Here is a 27,694-nt window from a genome sequence, read left to right as displayed (position 1 = left end):
ATTCCAAGTAAACAAGGCTTCGCCCTGAAAAAGTCCAGCATAATGGGCAGCTAGTTGAGGCTACTGTAATACTTCATGTTGGTGAAGTTAGGTGAATTTATTCTGAAGCTAGCGAAAGGATATTGTGTGGTAAAATTCGCAAACACGTCTGCAGACTACACTCGAGGTAGCAGAGCTAGCGAAACAGAAAACACAGTACTCGGAAGGCATAATCTTCGGCTTGAACAAGGTGGCAAAGCCACTATCCTTCATCAGAGTTTTCGCCAGCTTCTCTCTATTCAAACTCAACGCTGTGTTCGCCTTCACCCAGTCAGCAAAATTTTTGTCTCGCCTTTTTTTTTTTTATCAAAGCCACGAATTTTTCGGCGATGTCTTTCACCCCTTCTCTTCATCGCTCGCGTCCTTCGGCATCTCAAGTCCACGAAGCAATCTCTTGTCGACAGTAATGTCAGTCTGGATGGCCTGGGCTGCGTCTGAATCGATGTTGAAGCGAGCCGTAGGCACCGCGAGAGTGTCAGTGCTCGTGAGCAGACCTCTACCAATACGGGAATGGTCAAGTTTCCCATATTTTCAGGAAATACGACCACATTTGAAAAGCAAAATATGGGAAATATGGGATTCAAAATTTACCGAGCTATTGCAGGTCATCTACGAACCGGGAGTAGTTGCACGCTGCCACTGCTTGCAATGCAGGATGCCTTAAAGCACTAGGTCAGTTAGTGAATACCTCCGATGCGTTGTCTCACACCCAACAAGTGAGCAGTCTGACTCAACTGTGGCGGTGTTTGGGAAGACAGTGGCGATACCCCTGCAGAAACTTGCTAGTGTGGGAAACCTGGAGAAAGCTTCGCTGAGCCCCCACATTGCCCGAAAGCTTGCGAGACGATGATCAAAACCGTCAATCGCCGCACAAAGCGACTTGTTACTGTCATACTCTCTGTTGAGACTCTTGAACTCCTGACCAATCTTGTTAATATCTTCCACTCCATGGTGTTGAAGAGGTCGCTCGTGCTGACCCGAGAAAACGAACACAAAGGCGGAATCGCGAAGGTCGCTTCACCGTAACTTGGTATACTTCTCCTTCGTCGCAAATATCGCCATGATCCGGGCGTGCATGAGACCGTTAACCTCTTCCGGGTGAAGAGCAGTCGCCCAATAATAACATCAACGATGACCAAGCTAAGCGTAAACTGCAGTGTGTCCTCCGATTTAAAAACGGCCTCAAGAGTTTCGGCGTAAGAAACCTCAGGCGAGTTGGAAAATTGTTGCTTGTGTGGGTTAGTAGATAGAGCCGTGAATTCCCACTTTACAGGATGTTGACCATGTAAATGTTGCTTGTACAGGTCTGTTCTGAAGCTGTTGAAGTATTTTGGGTCGGTCGAAGCTGCCATTGACGTCGTCGAGTTGCTATAAGAAGCATGATCTCTTCCAAACGTGCTACAAAAGCGACAGAGAAGTTTGGTTTGCGAAGCGCAGGCTGCTTTCCGTCGATCATCGTTTGCTTCATAGGCTTCTTCTGTTTCATTTGTGCCTCTTGCAGCAGCTCACGCGTTGGTCAGGATGTTATTTGCTATGAAGTCAAAAGAAGAATGAGTTAGAAGTAGGTGACCAAAAGTCAGCCCGGTGGGATAGTATACAGTGGGTAGCTCTAAACAACTGCTACTGCTATAATTTGTGGTAGAAGGAATTAGAAAGCAATTGAGCTGTCAGAGTATCCCAGAACAGCACTACAGATAGCATATTCTATCATATGAAACACCAAATTGCTCCCATATGCCGGCTTCGTCAGGATACGGGGGAAATGGGAAGAATTCGCAAATTTCCGTATTGGTAGAGGTCTGCTCATGAGGACGGCGATAGCAACCGCGAGGAGGAGCCACTTGTTCATCGTGCACTGTAGTGTAGCGATCGAGTAGTGGGGTGATCTTGAAGTGAAGGTGTACAGACGTCGAAAACAAATAGTGCAATACAATAAATAATCAGTTTTTCAATATAAATTTTATTACTGAACTACACTGACCTCAATACAATATAAAATTGACTTAATTATTGGCAATAAATTTGTAAAAAGTACCCCCACTGGCAAGTACCGAAAGTCTCAGTCTATGGACCAGGGTCACTTGAATGCAGTATCACCGCTGCTACAACACTGTGTGCGCCCTGGCTGCCGGGCTATAGAGGCTGCTACGCATTACTTCTTCGAGTGTGACCCCGTCCAGGTGTTGTGGTAGAACCATGGGCTCCAGATTTTCGATGCTCCCTGAGGTGGAAGCTGCTGATCTTCCCGTCCGACCGCGATGTCCATGACGAATGGCGCCCTCTTCGTGAGTTCCTTCTAGGGCGCATCCACACAGGCATGCGTCTCCGGAACGATATTTATTTCCACGTGTGCGTGCGATCAGCCCATACATTCCCCGTTTGAGCTGCTCATTTGGCACCACTACCAGCACCTCTATCGCCGATCAACCGAGTTTAATCTTGATAGTAACGGGATCAGGACAGTTTTGCGCCTGGGGTTCCCTGAACCTGTTGATGACGACGTTCAACTCCCAGCTAGCACCAATAGATTGAGTCTACTCTCTTGAAAATTGCGATCTCAACTGCTGTATCCCTCTGTAAAGTGATATAAGTTGTACCATTTCTGTTCCAATACAATATAAATTACTTTTATTATTGTTAACTTGAAATTGCAGTTTTTATTAGTGGCTGACGGTGGATCCAATTCAATATCATACTGTATTGGCGGAACTCTGAAGGTGTTGTTCGAAGAAAGTTGGAGAATGAAGATGGTTGACACTGAGGCCTGCCTCAGAAGGAGGCAAACGGAGACAACCCTCTGCCGGGAGTCTCCCGGGGAGACTGACATGACGTGATATGATATCTGCTCCTCAGGATCAAAAGTGATCAACTTTCCTCCGTTCACAGAATGAGCCTCCGTTAATTGTCATTTGAAACAGCAACAAGACTTCAGATTCGTTTGTGCAGGACGAACCACTTGGCGTCAGGTAGTACATGTAGAACGAGTCGATTGGCGCAAAGTTATCCGCACTCGGCACGTGATATGGACGACCGACTCGGAGAAACTGTTTTCAAAGTAGTAGATTTGTCGGATTTCGCACTTGAACGTCTTGGATGAGTAGGGAAGCTCCAAACGGTTGGGCTGTAATTTCCAGTCTGTAAGCGTACAACCAGAGTTCAGCTTCTCATGTACAACTAGTTCAAACGGCAACGTCGCAGCCGCGATGTCCCGTAAGCAATAAAGTACTCATCCATGGCATTAGGAGCAATCTGGCTCAAACACTGCATTAATAACCACTAAAAAACATGAACGTGGTTGGCTCAGCAATTGCGAGGTTTTGCTGGGGTGAGGTAGATTAAATACCCAGTGGCAAGTACATTGATGATCCCTCCTTTAACCCGTTGCGTCGAGGACTACCTAGGTAGGCTACATCATCAAACATTCTTTGAGCAATTAAATTATTAAATTTAATTGTTGAATTAACATTGTTAATTTAACAAGCAACGAAAACTACGTTCCCGGATGTCCACGCGGAAGCGATGCCGCTGCCCAATTACTTAGTATACCGCAACGTTGATGGTGGTGGGTTCGTGAGGAACAGTGCCAAACCCTCCTCGATTCATCTAACCTCGTTTCTAGCCTCGTTCACACACGGTGTGCGCAGCTGAAGCTTTGCTCTTTCAGCATCAGTCTGCAGCCCCACAAGATCCCACAGCAGCATGATGAGAACACGGTGCCGTTCGCTGTTCTGTAACGCACTGCGTTATATTTTACTGGTTTCGTAATTTATTACGGAGCACGAAATTTATAATTGTTGTGGTACGTATTACGGGACGCCTTTTGGGACGACTTACGGGACGAAGTTTACGGGGCGACCCGTAAACTAACAATTGCATTCAATAAGGAGTGGCCATGAAGTGAGTAGCTAGTCTTGAGTACAAGAGAGTACGGACTTTAAGTTACAGTATCACTTTTCTTTTTGCCTTCTACGAGCCCACGCTTCGACTACATCACATAGTAGTACTTGAAGAGTCCAAGCATCGACTTGTCCGTTTCCGACCATCGAGCCGAGAAAGTTTTGAAGATTTGCGCTACCGTGATGGAACAGACCACCACACCGCAATCGTTTGGAGACGTGCTGCAGCTTCTCGCCCGCCAACAAGCTGATTTTCAAGCCATGATGCAGCAGCAGTTCGCTGCTCGTGAAGCCCGCATCGACGTGCTCACCGCAAGGCCAACAGGGGCTCGCAAGCATCAACCTCCAACCTACCAAGGGAAGCTCGACGATGATCTCGAGCTGTGGATTTTCGCTGTGGAGCAATTCTATGCGGATTACCATCCGCAGATGATGGACGAGTCTTCTCAGTTTGTGACTATGGTGTCATGTCGCCTCGGAGTCACCCCCATGAACTGGTACCGACAGTTCTCGCTGGGGTGCGACAGCTCCGGCCGCGTGAAGACAGGGGCGGTTTTCAAGGAGGCCATGCGTCATCGATTCCTTCCGCCCGACAGCGAGTATCGCTTGCGCGGACGGCTGTGCGCGCTGAGCCAAACATCGTCACTGCACGAGTACGTGGCAGATTTTCAAAATGTGCTCATCCAATGCACGGCGCCCATCTGCCAGCTGGAGCTTCGCTTCTACTTCCAGCAGGGGTTAAAGCTGGCGACCGCAAATCACGTGCGCGAGCATCACCCGGCGACCCTGGATGAGACTATCCAACTTGCGATGCGATTTGATCACGCTGGTAAACGTGCTCTCATGCTGGACAACGACTGGCAAACTACGGCTACTTGCCACCGCTGCACGAAAGTGGACGACATCGTGCCGAACCGTCCTCCGAAGTAAGTTCACCGCTTTTCAAAACGGGGTCGTGTAACGAACTGCGTTATATTTTACTGGTTTCGTAATTTATTACGGAGCACGAAATTTATAATTGTTGTGGTACGTATTACGGGACGCCTTTTGGGGCGACCTACGGGACGAAGTTTACGGGGCGACCCGTAAACTAACAATTGCATTCAACAAGGAGTGTCCATGAAATGAGTAGCTAGTCTAGGGTACAAGAGAATACGGACTTTAAGTTACAATATCACTTTTCTTTGTGCCTTCTACGAGCCCAAGCTTCGACTACATCACATGTTTATCACCATATTAGAAGAGTCGAACATTGCCAAAAACGTGTCATTAGGCCTTCAAACCACCTCAAAGTTCACTGGACAGCTTGTTATGCGGATGTACGTAGTAGTGGTAAGTCTAAGACTGTCTTACATTTTGTCCTTCTTCCTAGTCATTCTGGGCTGTAGCCTCTCCCCTCAGCAATAATCTTTATGTTTCTAGATCCGGGCCTATTTCCATCATGTCTTCGTCCTGTTCCGTTACCATCCGTTAACCTTCGCTCTGTGGCATAACAAGCTTTTGAACGTCTGTCATACATATTAGTCACTCCATACTTCGCTTCTTTTTCAGCGCTAAAAATAACTTAGTTTCTGGAATTTTATCCGTAATGTATTTTCAGATTATTACTACCGTGTTTTAAATACGGATAATCTAAATTCAAACCCGGAAATAAATTACGGATAAAATCCGATTTTAGTTCCGGAAAATCCAGTTCTCTATTAATCACCAGTTGAGACCTCTTTTTCCATATGACACGGCATGGACTTGCCGGAAGCAGCACCATCAAAGGTTAGACGCGCTTGTGCTATACCAGTGCATTTTTCTACGTGTGCTTCATCTGGTGCTCCTGTGATCATCACTGCTCGTACTTGCCGCTTCAACAAGCGAATCGCCAGCTCATACTACAACATGTAGTCATCCGCCGATGAACACCGACTTTCGGTGATCGATCTCCATGCGTTATTCTCGTGGGAACTCCGATGCCGTGTCAGTGGGGGCATACACTCGTCTATTTTGCCGCTTTGTTGTGTAACCATTGCGCGCCTGCGTTCCGGTAGCGAGGGGACGGCTCTAACGATGACTGTATCAAGTCGCTGTCGCTTGGACGGATTGATAAGTTTCACCGACCGCGGGACTTTTGGGGTGTGAATGGAGCCTCGCAGTCTAAACCTTTCGGGAATCTTTGGACGTGCTTTGGCATCTACACTTTGGGAGGTAGCCAGTCACCCCACTAGCGTTGAACACTGCAGCGCCATATCGGTGACCAGGCACACGGGGCGATCTCTTCCAGTTATTATCCGTCCGATGTGGTCAAGCTTTCAGAGAGGAAGGCGCAGCAAAGCAGGATCCTGATTCAAATTACACCACTTGAATTGTTGTCCGTCGCCGAAAGGGGACACGAAGATGTGTGGTTGCAGCCAGCAGGTTGGATTCTACAGGCACGGACTAATCACGTGGCAAAACCGTCTGAGGACGTCGTATGGGCTTATGCGGTCAGTCTCCAGTGATAGTTTTGGGCGGCGTCCAGTACACGTATGTACTGCTATGACTTCGACTGCCCGCCCACACAAAACAAGGAAGATAAGAGTCGATCCCTATGGATATGTACACGAGCTTGAAGATTACAACGCGGCGACAAGTGCAAGAAGTGTCGTCAATCGCGCTACGTTCGACTTCGCAGTCCCTGACCGCTTCAACAATGCTCGCACCGATTCGGCTACAGGATTTTACACCCGCAGCTAGATTTATGCGAGCACTTCCATCAAGTCGCTCGCCCACGCAAGCATCAGCGCCCCCATGTCGCTGCCGCCCCCGAGCCAGCTGTTGCCGTGTCGTCCACCCCGAAATGCTCGACAGTCTCTGCTACCAGTCCGTCGTGGCACGGACTTGTATCCACATCCCCCGCAGTCAACGACGACGCCCACTGCCATCAACGGTTTCGACCGGTTGCCAACAGGCTGTTGGTGCTTGAGCTGCAGCACTGCAGCCAGCCAGCCAGCGCCGCTGGGGCCCAATGCCCCCGCCTGGACTCTACGCGTTACGTACGCTAGGGATCCGATCTCCATAGCATGGCCCTGAGTGGAACCGGCAGCGCAGAGCATGGCCCGTGCCCTCGCCTCTCCTGGCTGGCAGTCACCGAAGGCGTCACGGCAGCACAGACCAGAGGTCTCCACTTCATCACGGTCTCCGCTCGACGAGTGGCCGTGCCGTGCTGGCTACTTCATTTCACGATTGGAACGACGTCGCTAGTCGCGCGTTGTGCTGGTGGTAACGCAGTCGCTCGACACTCTCGCACACTCCAGCATCAGCAGCAACAACAGCTTCTGGTGTCATGTACGACCCGGACAACATGTACGACGCCAAGTCGGTGACCGGTATGGTGCCGCAGCCGCCGCCCAGCAGGATGGACTTCAGCACCTTCGAGTCGCCCATGGGCTTCGACGCGAGCGGCGTGTCGTTCGACGGCCAGGACGGGCGCTTCGTGGCGGGCGAGCAGTTCTACAACCACGAGATGTACGGCAGCCTGCGCAAGGGCGGCGCCGTGGACTTCCTGTCCATGGAGTGTCTGGGCCTCGTGGCCGCCACCTTCACCTCCATGCTGTCGTACCAGGCGCTGCTCGTGCTGGTGCAGCCCATGTACAACACGCAGCTCGGACTCAGCTCGACGGAGGTCGTGGCGGTGGAGCGCCTCATCCAGATGCCCATGGCGCTGAGCTTCCTGGTCGGCCTGCTGTCCGACTGCTACCCGATCATGGGGCTACGCCGCAAGGGCTACATGATCCTCGGCTGCGTCATCAACGCCGTCGCCGTGTTCGCCATTGCCGGCGTGAGCGCGGCGCTCGGCAACGACTCCACCGCCAGCGGGGGCATGGTCATCCTGGCTATTGTGCTCGTGGCGCTAGCCAGCATCGGCTGCATCATCACCTACGTGTGCGTGCACACGCGCGTGATCGAGTACTCGCAGCGCGAGTCTCTGCGCGACCGCGGCGCCATCCAGGCTTCGTACCTCATCTTCCGGCGTTTTGTGTCCATCTTCACGTCGGTGCTGTCGTTCCTGGCGCTGGGCACGGGCTCGGAGCCCAACATTTCGGTGTCCTCGGCCATGGTCGTGCTCGGGGTGATCTCCATCCTGCCGCTGCCGCTCGTGCTCCGCTACTGGAAAGAGGAGGTGTACTCGCTGAACACGTCCATGAAGATCCGCAGCCAGATCCTGTGGAAGATCATGCAGCAGAAGGCGGTGTGGCGCATTCTCGCCTTCATCTGGTTCTTCACGCTCTTCCTGGGCATCAAGTTCAGCGACTCGACGGGCGTCATCAGCAAGTGGGCGGGCGCCAGCGGCGACAACTCGCTGCTGGTTAAGACCATCCAGGACGTCGTCATGATCGGCATCATGCTCGTCTGGCGCTACCTGTTCATCAACCGGTTGTGGCCGATCTTCTTTGCGTTGGCGCCGGCCTTCCAGATCCTGCCCAACCTCTTCGTGTCGCTCATGGTGGCGCTGGACGTGGTGCGAGACCGCTACTTCTACCGCGTCTTCTACTCCATGACCTACGTCTCAGATGGCATCGGCCTGCTCAACACCATTGTGCCCGTGACCGAAATCGTGCAAGAAGGCTCGGAGGGCGCCTTGGTCGGTTTGACCCTGACACTGCAGCGCTGCGTCAATATTTTCGTGGACACGAACGCCTACGGCGTGTTCCAGGGCACCAACTACTACGACACTGCCGCAGTCGCCGCCGACACGTCCGACGCGCGCTGGGACGTGCTGCTGTCGCTGTTCCTCAACTTCGCGTTGAACGCTCTAGCCTGGGTGGGGTTGTTCTTCCTGCCGTCCCAGAAGCTGGACGCGCAGCAGCTGCGCATGTACGGCGGGTTCACCAAGTTCGCGAGCTTTGGCATCCTCGCCTTCTGTCTGGTGCTCTTCATCTACTCACTGGTGGTGACCCTCATGGCATTGATGCCGTCTACCTCGTGCCTCACCATTGTCGGTGGCTCTGGCTGCTAGCCACGCAGTATTTATGAAACTAGGTAAAAACGAAGTTGCAATGAATGACAAGAGCACAAAACAACCTTGTTCCAGCGCACCTCTGTCATATGCTGGCCGTAAGGTGGCAGAGCGAGTCTACATGTTTGTTTGGACCTCGTAATTCAACAAGGCGTGTGGCCCACTCAGCCCCTGTTGCTCACGTCGTATTACCAGATCTGCTACTCATTCTCGCCAACAGGTTGCGATGTGATAATATCCCATATTATGGTGTCTATCTAGTTCGCTCTCATCGTTGACTTACCTCAACCAGTTGCCTGCAGCATGTCACCAACTGGGCGCGTCAGTCAGGTAAAACGACTGAAAATGTCGGGTCGTAACACTGGATGCTGGCCATTGTATTCGACAACTGGCTGGTAATATGGTACACGAACTAAGAAGCGTAGAAGTCACAGTGAAGAACAGGAGTCGTATTGCTTGGAGTTTATTGGCGTCCACGGCCGAAGTAAACAGTGTTTTGCCATGTGTGCTCCTCGTTCGTGCCCAGGTTGCGGCTTGCGTTAGTATGATTTCTGGTTGGTGTTCATGCAGCTGGCTAAAGCTAGTCAACTAATATAACAATGTGGTAGAGTGAACCAACTGGACGCGAGTATACCTGTCAGATAAGACCCCACTATGGTATCGTGCAGCTGACGCAGCAGTAACACCGAACGTGAGGTGAAGCTCAGCTCACAACTCAGCGTCGATGTGCGCCACGTTTCATTTGTCAACTTGCTGCGGCGAACACTCGCCCAAGTTACTCCAGACTACCAGTCACCCTGGAGGACGAAGTACTCGTCGTTGATTTATCGGGGCGTCTTCGTCGCACGACCATGAATTTATTGTCTTCGACGTCTTCGACGGGGCTCAAAATGGACTTTAAGAACTTGCAGTCCCCATCGCTCGATCTCACGGGTAATGGAGATATGATTCCACTGCAACCAATGTCGGCGATGTCCGTCGTACGTGATGCCGAGACTTCAGTCGTCGAGAACGGCGCAGGACAACCGCTTTACAACGCCGAGATCTACGGCAGTCTGCGAAAAGGTGGTGCGGTCAGGTTCTTCTCCAAGTACTGCCTCGGTCTGGTAGCCGCGTCATTCTCGTCCACGTTTGCAGTCGAGTGCCTCCTCACTGCGATCCAGCCTCTTCTCAAGCAGCACTTCGGTCTCACACCCGCTCAACTTGCTGCTTCCCAGCGTCTCACGTCAATGCCTCTGGTGCTGAGTTTCCTGTTCGGACTGCTCACCGACTGCTACCCGATCATGGGCCTGCGACGAAAGGCATACACTCTCATCGGCTTGACGACAACCATCGTGAGTATTTGGGTGATTGCCGGGATTAACGCGTACATGAACACGCTAGCACAAGGGAATGCTAGTAAGGGGCTGGCAGTCATCGTGATCGCGTTCGCGTCACTAGCTAGCCTCGGAAACATCATGTCGTATGTCAGCATCCACACCCGCGTGATCGAGCTTGCTCAACGAGAGCCTTTGGGGCTCCGTGGATCAATTTTGGCAACGTATTTGGTCTTCAGATCCGTGGTGTACATTATCACGGATGCGTGCGTGTTCGCTGTGCAGAGCTCCGCTACGAAAACATCAACTCATCAAACAGCGGCTCTCGTAGTGTTTGGCTTCATCATCGCGCTTCCCATTCCTGTCATCTACAAGTTCTGGGAGGAGAAGTACTATTCTCTATCAACGACTATGAAGACGCGCGGCCAGATCCTGTGGAAGATTATGCAGCAGAAGGCCGTGTGGAGTGTTCTCGCGTTCCAGTGCTTCTTCACGCTCTTCAACCAGATCTCTTTCAGCGGGCCGTCCGTGATCATCAGCGTTTGGGCAGGGGCGAGCGGAGGCAACATATTCACGCAGCAAGCGATGCACTACGGGATTGTGACCCTGACGATGTTCGTGTGGCGATACTACTTTATGAACCGCCCATGGCGCAGCTTTTTCGCTGCTTGCCCGTTGCTGGTTATCGTGCCTCAGTTGATCGTGGCAATCTTGGTGAGTCAAGATATTCTTCGTGATCGCGTGTTCTACCGTTTCATGACGCTCTTCAGGAGCGTGTCCTTCGCTATCGGGTGGCTCGGTAGCGTGGTTCCGCTGACGGAGATCATCCAAGAGGGATCGGAAGGCGCCATGGTCGGCCTTACCTTGTCGCTCTACTTCCTGGTCGGCATCTTCGTGGAAACTAACTCGGTCGGTCTGTTCGAGGGAAGCAACTTCTACGACGTTGCCGCAGTCGCCGCAGATACACCAGATGCGCGAGTAGATGTTCTCGTGGCGCTTGTCCTCAACTACGGCATCAATGCGCTGTCGTTGTTTGGACTCTTCTTTTTGCCACGCCAGAAGCTCGATACCCAGCAGCTCCGCAGCTACGGCGGGTACACCAAGTGCGCCAGCGCTGCTATCGTCACCTTCTCATCGATCTTGTTCTTGTACTCGTTTGCGGTTTCCATCATGACGTTCATTCCGGGAACTGCTTGTATTCGCATCAACGGTGGCTCCGGTTGCTAAGATGTGCCATTCGTCCAGTCTAGGTAGTGCCGTAAGGGCGATAATTTATTTCTCGAGTTGTTGCGCTGTGAGAAGCATTGTGTTTCCTATTGTGCGCTTCCTATTCCTTCTAGACTTTCGCGTTAACCTGATGACCAAATAGATGTACCAGGTAGTAGTTGTAGAACTCAATAGCAAAATATCCCCGTCGGAATGACCTCTACCTCGCTCTTACAACCCGAGTCGAACCCCGATATTTAGTAGTTTGGTGTCATTCCTGAAATTTGATCAAGATGGCGAGTAATGGTGCCAGCCAAGAACTACTGGAAGCTATCAAGATGGAGCGACAACGCGACGTAAAGTGCGCTTTAAAGCGCGGAGCAGATATTGATTATAACCCTCCTAGCGTCCACACATGGTTCATCCCCGACACACGAAGTAATCAGGAAACAAGCAGTTAGTGGGCCGTCGGCTGCAAATGTTCCGGTATCAGCAAGTGGTGTTTCGATCTCAGCTGCTGCTTGGCGCCGGAAGATAATGTTTGCTCTATTGCCGTCCAAGTATGGATGTGAAGTAGAGCTTTATGTTTGTCGTTTGCTTTTTCACGCAGTTGTTGCTTCAGAACATGGCAGGATATTCAAGGAAAATGACAACGTATGGTGAGTATGATGCCTGTCACGCGAACAGACACTCAAACGCTCAAGAAACCTTTGACCAGCTTTTAGATCAGTGTCAAGCTCGAGTGCATGCGATCTGCCCCGTGCGTGAAAAGTTTTTCTTGCAGGTGTTTGGTGCGTCGGTACACTTGGGTGTTGTTGGCGTGAAATCGATGACTGATCACGGATACAATTGTTGTTGTCCATGCAGAAGAACTGATACGAAAAATGGCATGCGAGTGCCCAGAGCGAGGCTTGCTGCTCTTACGGGTGCGAGATGAGCTCCGACTAACGATTGAGGCACACCAGACACTCTATCACAACAGCATAGCTTACGGAAGGCAAAAGGCCGTGCAAGCAGAGGCCGGCGTTGGGGAGCTGGATAATCAAATCTCTCGACTTCAAGCCGAGCGAGATCTACTTGAGGCTAGAAAGAAGTAGCTTGCTCAAAAAATCATGGTTTGAGTATAAAGTACGATACTATGTAGTACTACAACAAGTAGTCTTAACAACGTTCTTGCCTTTTTGTAGTGTTTGGAAGAAAAGAACATTGACGGGGAGAAAAGGCGTCAGTTGCGTCAAGCCCACACTGTGCAGTTCTTGCAGACACAGTTCCAAGAGCTAGGGGTTTTCCATCGGGAAATGACAGGATGCAATGTGGAAATAGATGCGCATGCTAAGCGAGCGAGCGAGGCGTCGCTTTAGTATTGACAACTATTGAGCAACAATACATAGAACAAACTTAGCAAAACGAGCTTTACTTATACTTTCGTGGAACCCGAAGAAGAAACAGATCCCAACTACGAAGTCTCCCACTCAAATCGGTTCAAAGACGGAAGAGACTAGGTAATCAATAACGTTAGTTGGTAGGTCCATCGAAGCCTATATCCAGTCGTTGTGTCTTTAGTGAAGTGCTTTGACTGTGGACCCACTTCTGCATGACCAAGGCAGTATACAGGTTAACCGGTTTTCACAGCAAAACCCCTGGCAACTGGGGCTTTTTTACGTCATTGTTGGCAGTACACCAGAAGACTGGAGATTACGCTGTCATCTGAGCCATTTGATTATCTAGCTTTCGCCCTGTGCACATGACCAACTATCATTTCCGGATCAACCTGAGAGACACCAAGTCGCAACCGCATCGCTAACATGTCGAGAACCCACAAGAGAGCCCAATGCAGCGTGCCGGAGTGCAAGAAGCTGGCCCTCCAAGGCAAAGTCTGCACGGCGCATGGTGGTGGCAGGCGTTGCTCCTATCCGCTTTGCCACAAGTCCGCCCAAACCAAAGGTTTGTGCGTTGCACATGGAGGCGGACGTCGCTGCGCATTCGACGGTTGCTTCAAGCATAGCCAGCGTGCTGGGTTCTGTATCGCACACGGAGGTGGTTGCCGGTGCAAAGTTCCCGGTTGCAAGAAATTCGTCCAGGCGCAACGTTACTGCAGAACACACGGAAGACAGTTCTTGTCTACCGCCACCATGAAGCGAAAGTCAACCAAGTCGAAGTTCTCCGCGGATTCCACTTTGAATGTACGCAGTGTCGATCGGCAGCAGCGGGCTGCAACAAAATGCACTAGCAGCTCCACGCCGCTGCCGTTTACAGCTAGTTCTACCTCGCCTGGGTGGAGCACTACTGGGAGATGGATCTGCGAGTTGCCGTTGTCACACCCAGTGTCTACTGTGGACTCGAGAGCTGGTGAACTGGGTTATGACGACAAGATGGTATTCCCACCGTACTACCCTCGCTTTGTTAGTGACATAAGAGAATCGTGACCAAGCGGATTATAGTGGGAACTACATACGAACCCCACCTAGTTCTCAACTGACTGAGCGTTTGGCCAATACTTGTTTTAGCGAAATAATACGTTGGACATTGAACGATACTTTGTCCAATCGGTCCTCTGAACACGATCGCTCTAGCAACATAAGTGATGCGGAAACTTTCGACTCGTCCGAATCGGCGTCCAGATTGCAAGCTCATTATTAGGCAACCAGCTTTAGTGTAGTGGCCAAACGGCCTCGCCTTTGGCGCTGGTGGCAGACTTGGGTGTAGCTAGCGTCATTGCTATGACAAGGGCGTCCTCCGTTTCGAGCGCATGATACGGGTTAGGACACACGCCTCCCCCCGAATCAGCTAACAATACAAAGAATAAACTTGGCAAAACAAACTTTACTTCTGCCTTCGTGGAACCCTAACAGGAAGCAGATCCCAACTACGAAATCTCCCACTCAAATCGGTTCAAAGACGGAAGAGGCCAGGTAATAAATATTTGGTAGGTCCGTCGAAGCCTATATCCGGACATTGTGTCTTTAGTGAAGTGCTTTGACTGTGGACCCATTTTGATGGTGGACGCACTTCTACATAACCCAGGATACAGGTTAACTGGTGTTCACAGCAAAACACCTTGTAACTGGTGCTTTTTTAGCCGGTGCCTTGAGCAGATGGGTGTTGGTAGAACACCAGAAGGCTGCGATAGCACCTTTAATATTATTCTGGGAACACGCGAAGAATGAGAGGGGGGGGGGGGCTGTGCGCGTAACTCGCGTTGGCGCAACCTTCGCGCCACATCAGTCTGAATGATGTCGACCCAGCAACTTCGCCAGGAAGTTTGGCGTCGATGCTGAACAGCTTCGTCAAAAGCATTCTGCTGTTGCAGATCGCCTCCGGTTCCAACCGTTAGCTTGAGGTTCAACTCGGAGCGTTGGTCAGTGCAGCAGAGACAAGGCTCAAGAACACCCGATAACCCCTTTATTTCAGCTGGAGTCTCTCGCTGCATATTTTGCATGAGTCTCAGTCTCAATCAGGACGTCTAGGGATCAGTAGCCTCAGGAGAAGAGAGAGCTGAGCGAAGTAAGAAATAGGTAGTCAGTGTTTGCATTTCACGTGGCTCCTAGTTTCGCTTGCCAAGAGCTCTACTGCGGACCTGAAGCGCAACAGGGTTATGAGCCCAAGGTGGCAGTTCGGCTAGTTGTAAGTGCTCACGGATCCAAGATGTCAACCAAAGTTGAACTCAACAAGAACGGACCTCGGGTTAGTTGGCACGACCAATCGTTGGATGTACTACAAGAACATGATGATGATTGCGTTTGGAGAGAAAGGAGTTCTTGCCTATGCGACCGGAGTCAACACACTGTCAACGGGGGCCACCAACGACGAGAAAAAGGCGTTTGACGAAGCGCAGGCTAAGGTGAAGATGATTATCATGGTATCGCTATCGATGGAGTTTGGGCAGCGTGTAATGGTGAAAACGACAGGAACAGATATGTGGAAGTACTTGGAGCACCTACACGAGGGCATACAGAATGATGCCACTCGCACTAACCAAGAAATCATTTTGTACAACAAGCTCCAATCCGCGAAGTGCAAGCCCAACTGGGATGTGGCACAGCATGTGGACAATATGTTCATGCTGCGTGCCCAGCTCACAGCGCTGAAGGCTGATATGAGAGACCCCACTTTATACACTTGCTGATGAGATCCCTGCCACCAAACCCGCGGTTCGACCGTTTGCGTGGAATGGGGGGGTGTAACGGGGTTACCTGCACAAATGGCTACAAGCCACTTGTGCTTTTAACAGATAGGATATCTGTCAAAAGTTTTAGATACTTCCTCACCTTGGTGTAAGTCACACCAATGGATACATTGAAGTGGGCCACCACAATGAGTGGTCCACACCTACCCAAAAATCCTATTGGTAGAAAGCAGCATCTTTCTACCACTTAGAGACGTGCATATTGGCGGGCCAGCCGCTGTCAACCCCTTTCATAGATGATAAACTGTTTTAGCAGATTTAGGAGGAAGATCAATTCACAAACAATACAGTTCTCATTTTACTCATTTGGAGTCTTATCTGATTTAAATTATATTTGTGTATTCAAATACAATTAACCTAAGTAATTACTAAGTACTTACGCTTCCTCATACACGTAGCGCAACGTGTAATCCAAAGTAGTTAGTCAAGTTAGACCCACTACACCTGGTAGCACTTTGTAGTCCGTCCAACGACCGACTGCTTGACGTTCGCACGAGGAGTACGAACGCGGAGCCGAGAACCACATGAGTACGGAGGTGCCCATGGAGAGCTCCTATACGCCTGCAACGCATGTTGCACGCGCTGACTGCCCCCACCTGTCTGACCCAGAGTGGGAAGCCCTCCAACGACTGTCAACAGTCATTGGAGAAGCGGCGATAGCTACGATGCTGCGTACGCTATCGCCGACGGAGCAACATGGTGTTGCTCTGGGGTTCATCATGAAGGAGCAGCGTGACGCTGCTTCCTCAGTGACGGCGTCGTCAGGGACGACACCGCGTGCTCAACCATTGAAGTTGAGCGTAAGCAATTACGTGGGAAGAGAGGGCGAGCCTCTCCTCCGATGGCTTGTCGAGCTCGTCACAGCCATAGCGGCTCGACGCATCGTCGACCCGCTGTCGAAGGTCGCGTTCGCCATGTCCTGTCTTGGCGGACGCGCAAGCAGTTGGACGTATGGACGCCGACTCTCCGATCCTACGTGCTTCAGCACGTACGAAGTATTCAAATAGGAGCTCGGACAAGCGTTTGAGCCCCCGAAAAACGAGTTCCGGTCGAGGGCGGAGTTCCTCGACCTTCAGCAGGGAAAGCATGACGTTCACGCTTACGCACAGCGCGCACGATACTTGGTCTCGAACATCGTGACCAACCCGATAGACCAGGCGACTAAAGTCATCACGTTCATGAAGGGACTGAGAGATGGGCCTGTGAAGACCTATCTCTTCCGAGACTACCCGAGTACTCTCGAAGCTGCAATCACCCTTGTCATGCAAGAAGATTTTAGCCTGCGGCAGGCTAAACTGCATGCGAACGTGCCGAGGTCGCAACCGCGCCCGGTAGTGAGCACGGGAGGTCCGGAACCAATGGACCTCTCGAATGCAACGGCTGCTGGTCACCAGCAGCACGGAAATAATGTGGGATGCTTCCGTTGCGGAAGGATCGGTCACTTTGCACGGGAGTGCACAGCTCCCATGCCCTCTGGAGGAGGCTGTCGTGGCGATGCTAGGCATCGTCGCGGACCAACAAAAAACGCGAACATCCAGTAGGCGCGGGGCGCCCTACTGGTAATGCAGTCACGCGTGCCGACATCGGGCACGCGACAGTGAGGACTGCAGCCCCCGGTGAGACTAGCTCTCGCTGCAAGAAACAAGATGACAGGCCGAACCTAGTCATCTTGAAGGTTTACTCGAAGAGAGCGAGTGGCTCTCTTCGAGCTTTGGTAGATTCAGGCGCGTCGAACAACTTTGTTCGACTACGGAGCCTGCCGAGACTTGACTTCGAGGAGGTAAATGTACCTCGAAGTCTTCTGGAGGTACTACTGGCAACATGTGCCATCGTGACGACCGAGAAGCGCGTCGTGAACGTGCGCTTCTCGTACAAACAACAAGTGTTTGTCGAACACTTTATCGTCCTGGACCTGGACGATAAGTTCGACGTGGTAATGGCCATGCCGTGGCTTGCACGGCATGATCCGGTGATAGACTGGAAGAAGCGCACGCTCGTGCGCTTCGGACGCGACAGCGGAACAGAGAGCGATGGCCCTGTTACCGCAGCGCACGCACCAGCAGGTGCGCGCGGCTCACCAGTCGAGACAGCGCTTTATGCCGCTGTCCCGGAGTGCCCAAGAGGTGCGCGAGGGCGCGCACAAGTGAGACCCACGTCGGCAATGCTGCCGACGTCGGAAGAAAAAGATGTGCTGGTTCCGGGAACCAACACCCAAATTCAAGCGTGTAAGGGACAGTCCCTGACCCGAAGAGGTCAGGTCGACAACGGCGCGTCGGCTCCGGCAGCCGACGCACCCTCGGTCATGAGGGGCTCCGCCAATGAATGGCGTCGAGGTGACGAAGGCGTGTCAACTCCGGGAGTTGACGCTGCAAACAGTGCGGATGGTTGCAAACGTACCGCAATGACGCAATTTGCATGCTGTCATGCAGCCGGGCCGCACGACGAAGCGCCATGCGATCAAACCGGGCTTGATATCGCGCGCCCGCAGACAGGGCTGCCGGCGAAGGAACACATTACCGTGCCGCTGGGCTGCACGAAGGAAAATGCGGTCAAGCCGGGCTTGATACCGCGCGCCCGCGGACAGGGTCCGCCGGCGAACAAGTGTCCACGGCCGGGCCTGGACAAGAAGAACAACTGTGCGGAGACGGGCTCCGCACAACAAGAAGACGGCGCATGCGGAGAACGCTGCGCAAGTCTCGGTCCGGGACCGAGACGCCACGAGAGCAGTCTGCTGGGCAGACTGCGGCGGTGACGCCGGACGTCGAGACGCTAAGCGTCTTGACCCGCACCGATACTGGATTCCAGTATCGTGAAATGGAACTCGCTAGTCCTCCGACGACGGCGTCGGAGTTGACTTCGCTCCCAGTCATGAGCTGGAAGCGCTTCACGCGCGATTAGCACGATGGACGCATCGAGCAGGTCTGCGTTCTTTCGGACAGCGAATGAACGGAGAGCGAGAGCGAAGAGCTGAGACAGCTCTTCATGGGAAGTACCACTGAGAGTGAAGACGCTCTCAGTGCGAAGACGAAGCGAGAGCGCTTCGAGGAACAAGGTTGGGACTCGCTGAAGTCGAGTCCCTATTACGAATTGTTGAGGGAGTACAAAGACGTACTCCCGGAAGACATTCCTGCGGAGCTTCCGCAGTATAAGGGCATTCAGCACGAGATTGAACTCGTGCCGGGCACGAAATACTGTGTCACGCGGCAGTGGCCACTGCCGCGAGAGCAAGTGAAAGCGATCGACGACTTCTTTGAAAGTCGTCGTAAAGCAGGACAAGTGCGGGAATCCCCGCACAGCGCTCCGACGTTCTGTGTCAAAAAGCCACAGGGCGGATGGCGCATCGTTCATGCGTATTACAAGCGGAACGATGCGACGGTACCGGCGCAGACGCCGATACCGCGAAAAGATGTTATCATCGATTCGATGGCCGGGAGCACCGTTTACAGTGCTCTCGACTTGCGAGATGGATTCTATCAGATCCTAATGCGTGAGAGCGATATCCCTCTCACGGCAGTGAGCACGCCAAGCGGCATGTTCTCGGAATGTCTAGTGATGCCACAGGGGCTTAAGAACGCCCCTGCGACTTTCAACAGGTGCGTGACGCACTTGTTGCGCTCGGAGCGCGACTTCGCGCCGAGCTACTTCGATGATGTGTTCATCCACAGCCGAGGTGTGGACGGGAAGACCGACGTAGAGATGCACAGGGTGCATCTCCGGAAGCTACTTGAGCTTATGCGAAAACATAAGCTCTACGCGAACCTGAAGAAGTGTATCTTCGGGGCAAGCGAGATTCCCGTCCTCGGGTGTCTCGTAGGGAAAAATGGTGTTCGCCCTGACCCGGAAAAGGTCAGAGTGATCAATGAATGACCAACGCCTTCAAGTGTCAAGGAACTGAGGCAGTTCCTTGGCTTGGCCACGTGCTGGTGCAAGTACGTGGAGGATTATGCGGGCAAGATCCGCCCGCTGTCACAGCTTCTTAAGAAGGAAGCTGTGTGGACGTGGACAACCGATTGCCAAAAGGCATTCGATGCAGCCAAACGGATCTTAACTGAGGCGCCGATCTTGGCAGTGGCGGACCAAGATCGCCCATTTCACGTAGTGTGCGACGCATCCGACTTCGCGATCGGATGCGCGTTGATGCAGCACGATCACGAGGGCCGTGATCGTGTCGTCTACTACCAATCGCGTCAGCTGAAGCCAGCTGAGCGCAACTATCCGGTGCATGACAAGGAATTCCTTGCCATGAAATATGCACTCGCGAAATTCCAAGTGTATTTACTAAACCCTAGACCATTTGTGGTCTACACCGACCATGCATCTCTGCGCACCGCAGTGAAGTAGCCACACATTTCACAAAGAATGGCGAGATGGCTCTCATTCTTTGCGGAGTATAACTTCCGGGTCGAATACAAACCCGGAAGACTGAACGTGGTGGCCGACGCGTTATCACGTCGGCCGGACTATGCAGAAGCTGTTGACGTCAATGCCATTGACGCCATGCGATCGAGCAAAGCCACATCATCTCTGTTGGATGATGTGAAGCCCGCGTACGCGCACGACGTGGACGCGAAGCTCTTGCTGGCCTATGGCACAGCTCCTTCTGACAAGTCCCGTCAGAAACTGCCCAAGCACCTTCGAGCGCGTGCACACCGCTTTCGTGTGCACGACGGACTACTGCTTTACAATGCAGTCGACGATAACGCGGATCGCGTTGTCGTGCCAAATGACCATGACCTGCGACTCAGGATCATGTACGAGTATCAACCGACTCCGTCGGAGTGTTGGAAGTCCATGTCTTTGATGCCCCGACTGCGGGACATCTCGGACGTGAGAAGACTTACGTCCTTCTCACGCGCGACTTCTACTGGCACCACCAGTATAAGTGGGTGCGCTAGTACATCCGTGCTTGCGAGGTATGCCAACGCGTAAAGCCTGCGCCATTCGCGCAGGCTCCGTTACAATCACTACCGACTCCGTCGGAGTGTTGGAAGTCCATGTCATTGGACTTCATCTTTGGTCCTTCCCCGGACAGCGGAGGGAATACCGGTGTTGTGGTCTTCGCCGACCGCTTCAGCAAGATGGTACATCTTGCCGCGGTGCCGGCAGAAGTGACTGCGAAACAGACGGCCCGTCTGTTCGTCGACATGGTGTTCAAACACCATGGCATGCCGACCGACATCGTGTCGGACAGAGACCCGCGCTTCACAGCGCATCTGTGGCAAGAAGTGTTTACACTTCTTGGGAGCCAGCTTTCCATGTCGACTGCGGATCATCCGCAGACGGACGGTCAAACCGAGCGCGTGAATCGCGTGCTCGTCGATATGTGGAAGAGCTACGCTCACTCGTTCCAATACTGGAGCGAGTGCTTATCGATGGCAGAGTTTGCCATCAACAACTCAGTGCATGCCTCGACCGGGCATACACCGTTCTACGTGAATGCCATGCGGCATCCACGCCTACCGAGTTTACTCGGAGTGATGGCTCCCACTTTAAGTGGGGGAGGATCTACGACTGCAATACAGCAGCCGCAGAAAACCGCTGACACTTGCACAGTGTCAGCTGCAACAATGGACAAACCACATGAGTCTGCGCAGGGCGCAGACTCCCCCAACAACATGGCCAACGACCACGGGTCTGCGCAGGGCGCAGACACTGCAAAGAACCACGCAGAGGCCGGGCCTCTAGCGGAAAGCGAGCTGAATGACTTCAGCTCGGATGCAATCAACTTCCTTACCAAAAGACAAGCCGTAATGCGGTTTGTCCAGGATGCAATAGCAGCTTCTGTTGATCAACAGAAGCTGAACGCAGACAATGTGGGCAGAGGCAACACAAATGAATTCAAAGTTAGTTCATTGGTTTTGTTAGCTACTCAAAACCTGCCTAAACATGCGGTTTCGGATTTAGGAGCAAGTAATTTTGCTCCGCGCTTCATCGGGCCGTTCACTGTGTTGGCACGGCACGGCAACGCTTACACGCTAGACATACCGTCTAGCATGCGCCTCCATCCGACCTTTTACGTCAGACGGCTGAAGCCATACCTGCAGCACGAGCCATCTAGCTCGGTTGACTCGAAGCCTCGGCAGGAGCCGAGGCAGATGCGGAAGCCTTGGCCTCGGCGACGAGCAGCCTCTCCTTCATCTGGGTCCCCAACTCGACCTGGATATTCGAGGCGGTCTGCGAGACCGCCGCGACTTGGGCCTTCTGGTTCGCCAGCTCCTGCTTCAGGGCGGCAAACTCAACGCCCTGCAAACGCTCCACGGCGGTCACCCGGTCGTGGAGAGGCGCATACTGATCAGCCCGGGGCTGATCATACCCGGGGCGCGTTCCCACCCCCGCCACCGCCGATCCGTGACGCCCGCGGCTCAACCCGCTGGATTGTTGGGCGGCTTGTTGACCACAGTATCCCGAAAACAAACCCTCAAGGGGCTCGTTTTCGTATTCGTTGGAGAGGATTTCCTCCCCATCAAGATACATGGGAGCCGCGGAACGTCCTGCTGGAGGACGTTTCGGAAATGGAGAGGGCGTACGAGGAACAGTACGCGCTGGCGCAGCGGAAGTAACACGAGCGCTGCGATCATCACTAGCGCCCGAACCCTCACGTGCTAAGAACTTAGCACGGAGCTCTTTGAGACTCTCGGGCACACGGAACGATGTGTACCCGTTCAGGTCGCGGTCGCTCAAGCGGACCGCGCCTGGGAAGCACTTCGCGCACTGAAAGCCCTCGGGCACAGCGCACGGCACATTAGCCTCCTCCGCAGCAACGTGGAGTTGCTTCAACTTTCCACGCTTCGAGTATGTCTCGAAGCGATCACGCGCTTGCTTAATCCGATCACGGTAAGCACTCGGCCTCTTGTTGAAGTTCTCAACAAAGGCGTTCCAGCTTTGACAAAGTGCCTGCCACTCGGGCACTTTGCTGCGAGAAGATGTCTTCTTGCTTTGAATCCATCGGAGCTCATGAAAGAGTCCGATGTAGTAATCGCGCCTTTGATGCATTTCCGCATCAAAGTGCAGCTCGGCAGCCACAGCGTCATCTTTGATGGCGCTGCATACGTATAATGACACCTCATTCGGAGGTACCGAATTCCCATACCAGTCCGTGATCTCGGACGCGGACGGCATCCATGGATCGCGCGCTGCAGGCGCAGCGCACGGAGAGCCTTGAGCTTTAACATCACGCGCTGCAGCAGCAGCGCGCGGAGTACTGAGAGCCCCAGCTGAAGCGAGTGGGGTATCACTCTCAGTACGCGAACGCTTCGAACTCGAAGCGTCCGATTCGTCCCCTTCACGCGGGCGAACGTTCTTGGCGTGAGGGTCGAGCGATTCGCTCGACACTGAGTCTTTACGCTTTGAGGGCGAGTCGTCCTCGCCCTCCATGTCTTCATCGTCGTCGTCGAAGTCGACGACGTCACCGTACTTCGCCTTCTGGCGTTCGAAGTAGTCGTCGATGGAGAGATGACTCCCCATCGACTTTGCGGACTTCTTCTGAGGCGCGCTCATCGTTGAATGAGCGCGGATTTCTTCTCCAAACGCGGAGAATTGACGAATGGTCAATTCCAAAGATTGACGTGCGGGGACCCCGCGCGTCTAACCTTAAGGGGGAGATGGTGTAACGAGGTCACACGTACAAGTGGCTACAAGTCACTTGTGAATTTAACAGATAGGATATCTGTCAAAAGTTTTAGATACTTCCTCACCTTGGTGTAAGTCACACCAATGGATACATTGAAGTGGGCCACCACAATGAGTGGTCCACACCTACCCAAAAATCCTATTGGTAGAAAGCAGCATCTTTCTACCACTTAGAGACGTGCATATTGGCGGGGCTCTGACAGCCAGCCGCTGCCAACCCCTTTCATAGATGATAAACAGTTTTAGCATATTTAGGAGGAAGATCAATTTACAAACAATACAGTTCTCATTTTACTCATTTGGAGTCTTATCTGATTTAAATTATATTTGTGTATTCAAATATAATTAACTCAAGTAATTACTAAGTACTTACGCTTCCTCATACACGTAGCGCAACGTGTAATCTAAAGTAGTTAGTCAAGTCAAACCCACTATAGTGAGGCTGGTGCCAAGGAAGAGGAGACTCCTGATAAACTAAAGGATCAAATCATTCGCATGGATAGCTACAACAAGTGCGATCGCGAGCTAGCGCATACCAGCGGAGGAAGCCAGTCGCAAAGCCAGGGCCAAGTCTAGAAGCCCAAGCAACCCCAGTACTCGGGCCAGCCGGCTGGAAGCAAGCAGGTAGCTCCGGAGCAAGCCGCCGCATTAGCAGTGAAGAAGGCTGACCAGCAAAGTGGAAACTGTTTCTGATGCCACAAGCCAGGTCACCTGCCGAAGGAGTGTCCAAAAAAGATTAACCCCGGCTCGGCACACTCGAGTCAACCAAAACGGCAGGCTACTTACACTCGACGAGTCCGGCGAGATCCCGTTGGTGCTGAGATCGCTGAGGAACCGCCCACTCCTGTAAATGCTCGTGGATCGGGTGGGATCGATGCACATGTTGCCGAGGAACAACCGGCGACGGTCGCCAACGATCAAGGCGCAGGCGATTATTCAACCTGGGAATGGTACTTCGACAATGCTGTCAACGTGCACATGGCATGTGACCTTCGTTACTTCACGGAGTACAAGCCGTTTGGCCACGCTGAAGCTGATCGCGTGCGAGGATTTCAACGAAAGTTCGCCACGCCGCCTCTTGGACGTGGGTCAGTACAAGTGCTAGTCAAGAAGGGATCACTGGATATCATGCTGAAGATAGATGACGTGTACTATGTTCCCGGAAGCAAGAACCTGTTGTCGCACTCTCAGGCCGAAGCCCAGGGATACGATGTGGAGTACCACGGACGAGGGGGAAACAAGATGTACGAGATGTGGGGAGATGATGAGAAACTACTCGATATCGCACAGAACAAGTATGGTTTCTTTACGTTTGTCGCACACAACGCGTTTTTGCGCGGAGAAAGCAGAGCAACCTCCGCCACTCAGGAACCAACGGGTGTTGTCGCCCCCCCCCCCCCCCCTAGCTAGCATCACGGCTGCAGATGGAGCTGCGAACCTGCAGCGATGGCACGAGCGGCTAAGCCACTTGTGCCCCCAGTATCTGAAGACGATGGTTGATGGAGACCTAGTTACGGGGATGATGCTGCAGCAGTGGGTGTTTGACGATTGCGAAGCCTGTCACTTAGGGAAGGAGCGGAAACCGTCTCCGCTGAACAAACTGGAGCGTGAAGTCAAGCGGAAAAATCAAGCGCTGTTCGCTGATCTGCTGTTCCCACACCACCGCAAGGGGACACATGCTGAGAAGGCAGCTCTCGCGATAGTTGATGGCTACTCGCGATTCACTACGGTCAATCCCCTGAAGTATAAAGTAGCTCCGGGCGTGAATGCTGCGATGAAGCGATACATCGCGTGGGCGGCACGTCAGTTTGCTGGCTGTAAAGTCCTGACGATCGTCTCGGATAAGGGCGGTGAGCTAAACAAAGATGATATGAAGGCTTGGTACCAAGAGCGTGGTATCGAGTTCCTGCCAAACCCGGCACACAGCTCGCACATGAATCCGTGTGAGCGAACACACCAAACACTTGTTCATATACTCAAGACGATGCTGCGTATGGCTGATTTGCCCATGTCACTCCGGGTGTACGCATACAAATGGCTACTTCCATCCGGAACCGGTGCTATCACAGCCTGATCAAGGATACTCCGTACCATCTAATGAAGGGGGTCAAACCTGACATGCGCCGTATCAAGCGTTCTGGGTCGCTAGTGTACGTGGATACCCCGACAGGGCCGTCTAGGAAAAAGCTTGATGCCAACTGTCGCATTGGATTTCTACTGGATTATCTTGAGGGTCAAGCTGGGATACAGGTTTACTTTCCCGCCGAACACACTGTACAGCACGTGAACAATGTATCGGTCAACGAAGACATCGTCTACAAGGATCGCTATCATGAAGAGTACTCGCCCGCAGTCTCTCAATGGCTGTCTCGCGTAGATCACCCAGATGAGGACGAGGGCGATGGGGGCGATGATGACGAAGAAGCCCCTGCACAGTGCTGCAGTGATGCCGTTGGTGACTCGGATTCAGAACTTGCCGATTATGATGATCTCGAAGAGATGAAACCTGCCGCCCCTTTACAAGACGAAGATGACGACGACGCAAGTGACTATGAAGTAGGAATTGAAGATTGGGAAAACTTGCAAATGTACACAGCTTTTCAAGGCTCGGTGCCGGTAGCAACAACCCCCCCCCCCCCCCCCCCCCCCCCCGCAGCGAACAAGCGCCGACCAAGAGCGATATTGCTCCTTTGGAGGGGGTTGACGAAGACCGAGTCGGTGATGAGAACGGTAATTCTGCAGAAGAATGGGAGGAGAAAGCACCTGTCGATGACTCGCTGCTATTAGCCAACAATCAAGAAGAATTCGAAGAGAGAGAGAGAGACCACCTCTCATAAGCAACGTGCCGTCACTAGTGGTTAACTGCAGCTAACAATGGAAGCGTATGCGGAAATGATAAACCCTCGACAGTCCACTCCTGGTGGCGACACTACTGCGGAGAGGCACTATCCGGATGGGTGGACAGATCAACCGCCCTGGAATCGATTGAATATCGTAGACGCCTACATCACTGGAAACTTACCCGATAACGCTGCAGAAGAAATTGCGGAAGAAGTGATGGAGGAAACAACGAGGACGATTTCCATGAGGAGGAGGACCAAGGCGGGACTCGTGATTCCGATCTATGTTTTGCTGAATCAGAATTTGCTGCTGAGGAAGACTATAGTGATGTGCACGCCGAGTGTGATGACGCTATCGTCGCTGTTGACGCCGGAAATGGCATGGACGTCAGCATGATTCCTAAGCGATTCACTGGAGTTCAGCGTTCATCGCTCGAGGCTGAGCTTGATGATGTACAAGCCACCAAACGACAGAGGGATTCCGAAGGCCAGCCACGAAGAATGAATCTCAGATCGGATGCAGAGCGCCGAACCCCTCCGCGTGTTGATGATTATCATCTCTATGCCAGTTATTGTAAGCGCGTACCGACGGACGCCTCACTCCAGGATCATCCAGAGGAAAGATGGCATTTCAAAGATGTAACTATACGGCGCACTTATGGGGAGGCAGTGCGGTCGCCGCAAAGTTCGCACTTGCGGCGTGGAATGGACCGTGAAATGGCGGCCATGTTTGAGAATGGTGTATTTGAATTGATTGACGAGTCGGAGATACCTAGCAATAATCGCCTGTTGAGCACAATGTGGAGATATCAAGGAAAACCGGACGAAGAAGGATACATTATCAGGTGGCGTTCGCGTTTAGTCGGTCGGGGCGATTTCCAGATAATGGGAGTTGATTACGATGTAACGTTCTCCCCTGTAGCTCGCATGATGACCTTCCGTGTCGTAGTAGCAATATCGGCCAAGCTAGGGCTCGTTCTATACCAAGGAGACATCGATACAGCGTATCTGAACGCTGGTTTGAAAATCAAGCAGTTTATCTGTAAGTTCCCGGGATACCCGTGTCCCGTTGGCAAAGTTCACCGAGTGAACCAAGCCCTCTACGGACTGCATCAATCGGGAACAGAATGGTATGAAGAAGTGGACAAATGGTTAAAGTCGCAAGGATTCGACAACACCCTCACGGAGCCATGTCTATAAGTTTACTGCAGGAATGGTGTTTTCGCGCTGATTCCGCTCTACGTGGACGATGTTGTTCTTGTAACGAACTCGGAGGATTTCAAGACCTCGCAATTTGCTACTATAGATGAGAAGAACGGCTTCAATGATGGCGGACTAGCTCAAAACTTCTTAGGTATACAAATGGAGCAAAGTTCTGGCGGCATTCGCATTCACCAAGAAAAATATTGCAAGGAAATTCTAAATCAATTTGATTTCGGTGATGCACATTGCAGTGCTACCCCAATGGAAACTAATGCGAAGTTCAGCAAAAGTGTCGAAGTGGCAGATGAAGAACATCTGTCATTTGATTTTCGCGGCGCAGTAGGTGCTTTGATGTACTTGGCTACAAGCCCGAGACCGGATATCGCATTTTC

The 27,694-nt window shown here is 52.4% G+C and overlaps 3 protein-coding genes across 3 annotated transcripts; all 3 read left to right on the top strand.

The window, feature by feature from the left end:
• Positions 1-4,118: 4,118 nt before the first annotated feature.
• IUM83_16983 (uncharacterized protein) lies at positions 4,119-4,865 on the top strand (the record flags this gene model as incomplete). The annotated part of the gene is made up of 1 exon (XM_067941904.1): positions 4,119-4,865. One exon carries the CDS (start codon positions 4,119-4,121, stop codon positions 4,863-4,865), a length of 747 nt encoding a protein of 248 aa, XP_067792351.1.
• Positions 4,866-7,248: 2,383 nt separating this feature from the next.
• IUM83_16982 (putative transmembrane protein) lies at positions 7,249-8,922 on the top strand (the record flags this gene model as incomplete). Its single annotated transcript, XM_067941903.1, has 1 exon — positions 7,249-8,922. The coding sequence occupies one exon, from the start codon at positions 7,249-7,251 to the stop codon at positions 8,920-8,922; it is 1,674 nt and encodes a 557-aa protein (XP_067792350.1).
• Positions 8,923-9,773: 851 nt separating this feature from the next.
• Positions 9,774-11,465, top strand: IUM83_16981 (Major facilitator superfamily domain, general substrate transporter; the record flags this gene model as incomplete). Its single annotated transcript, XM_067941902.1, has 1 exon — positions 9,774-11,465. One exon carries the CDS (start codon positions 9,774-9,776, stop codon positions 11,463-11,465), a length of 1,692 nt encoding a protein of 563 aa, XP_067792349.1.
• Between the last annotated feature and the right edge of the window lie 16,229 nt (positions 11,466-27,694).

The sequence above is a fragment of the Phytophthora cinnamomi genome (genome assembly GCF_018691715.1).
Source record: "Phytophthora cinnamomi strain GKB4 chromosome Unknown Contig35, whole genome shotgun sequence".
NCBI lineage: Eukaryota > Oomycota > Peronosporomycetes > Peronosporales > Peronosporaceae > Phytophthora > Phytophthora cinnamomi.
The sequence above is the reverse complement of the archived record's forward strand: the minus strand, read 5'-3'. Positions and strand labels throughout refer to the sequence as shown.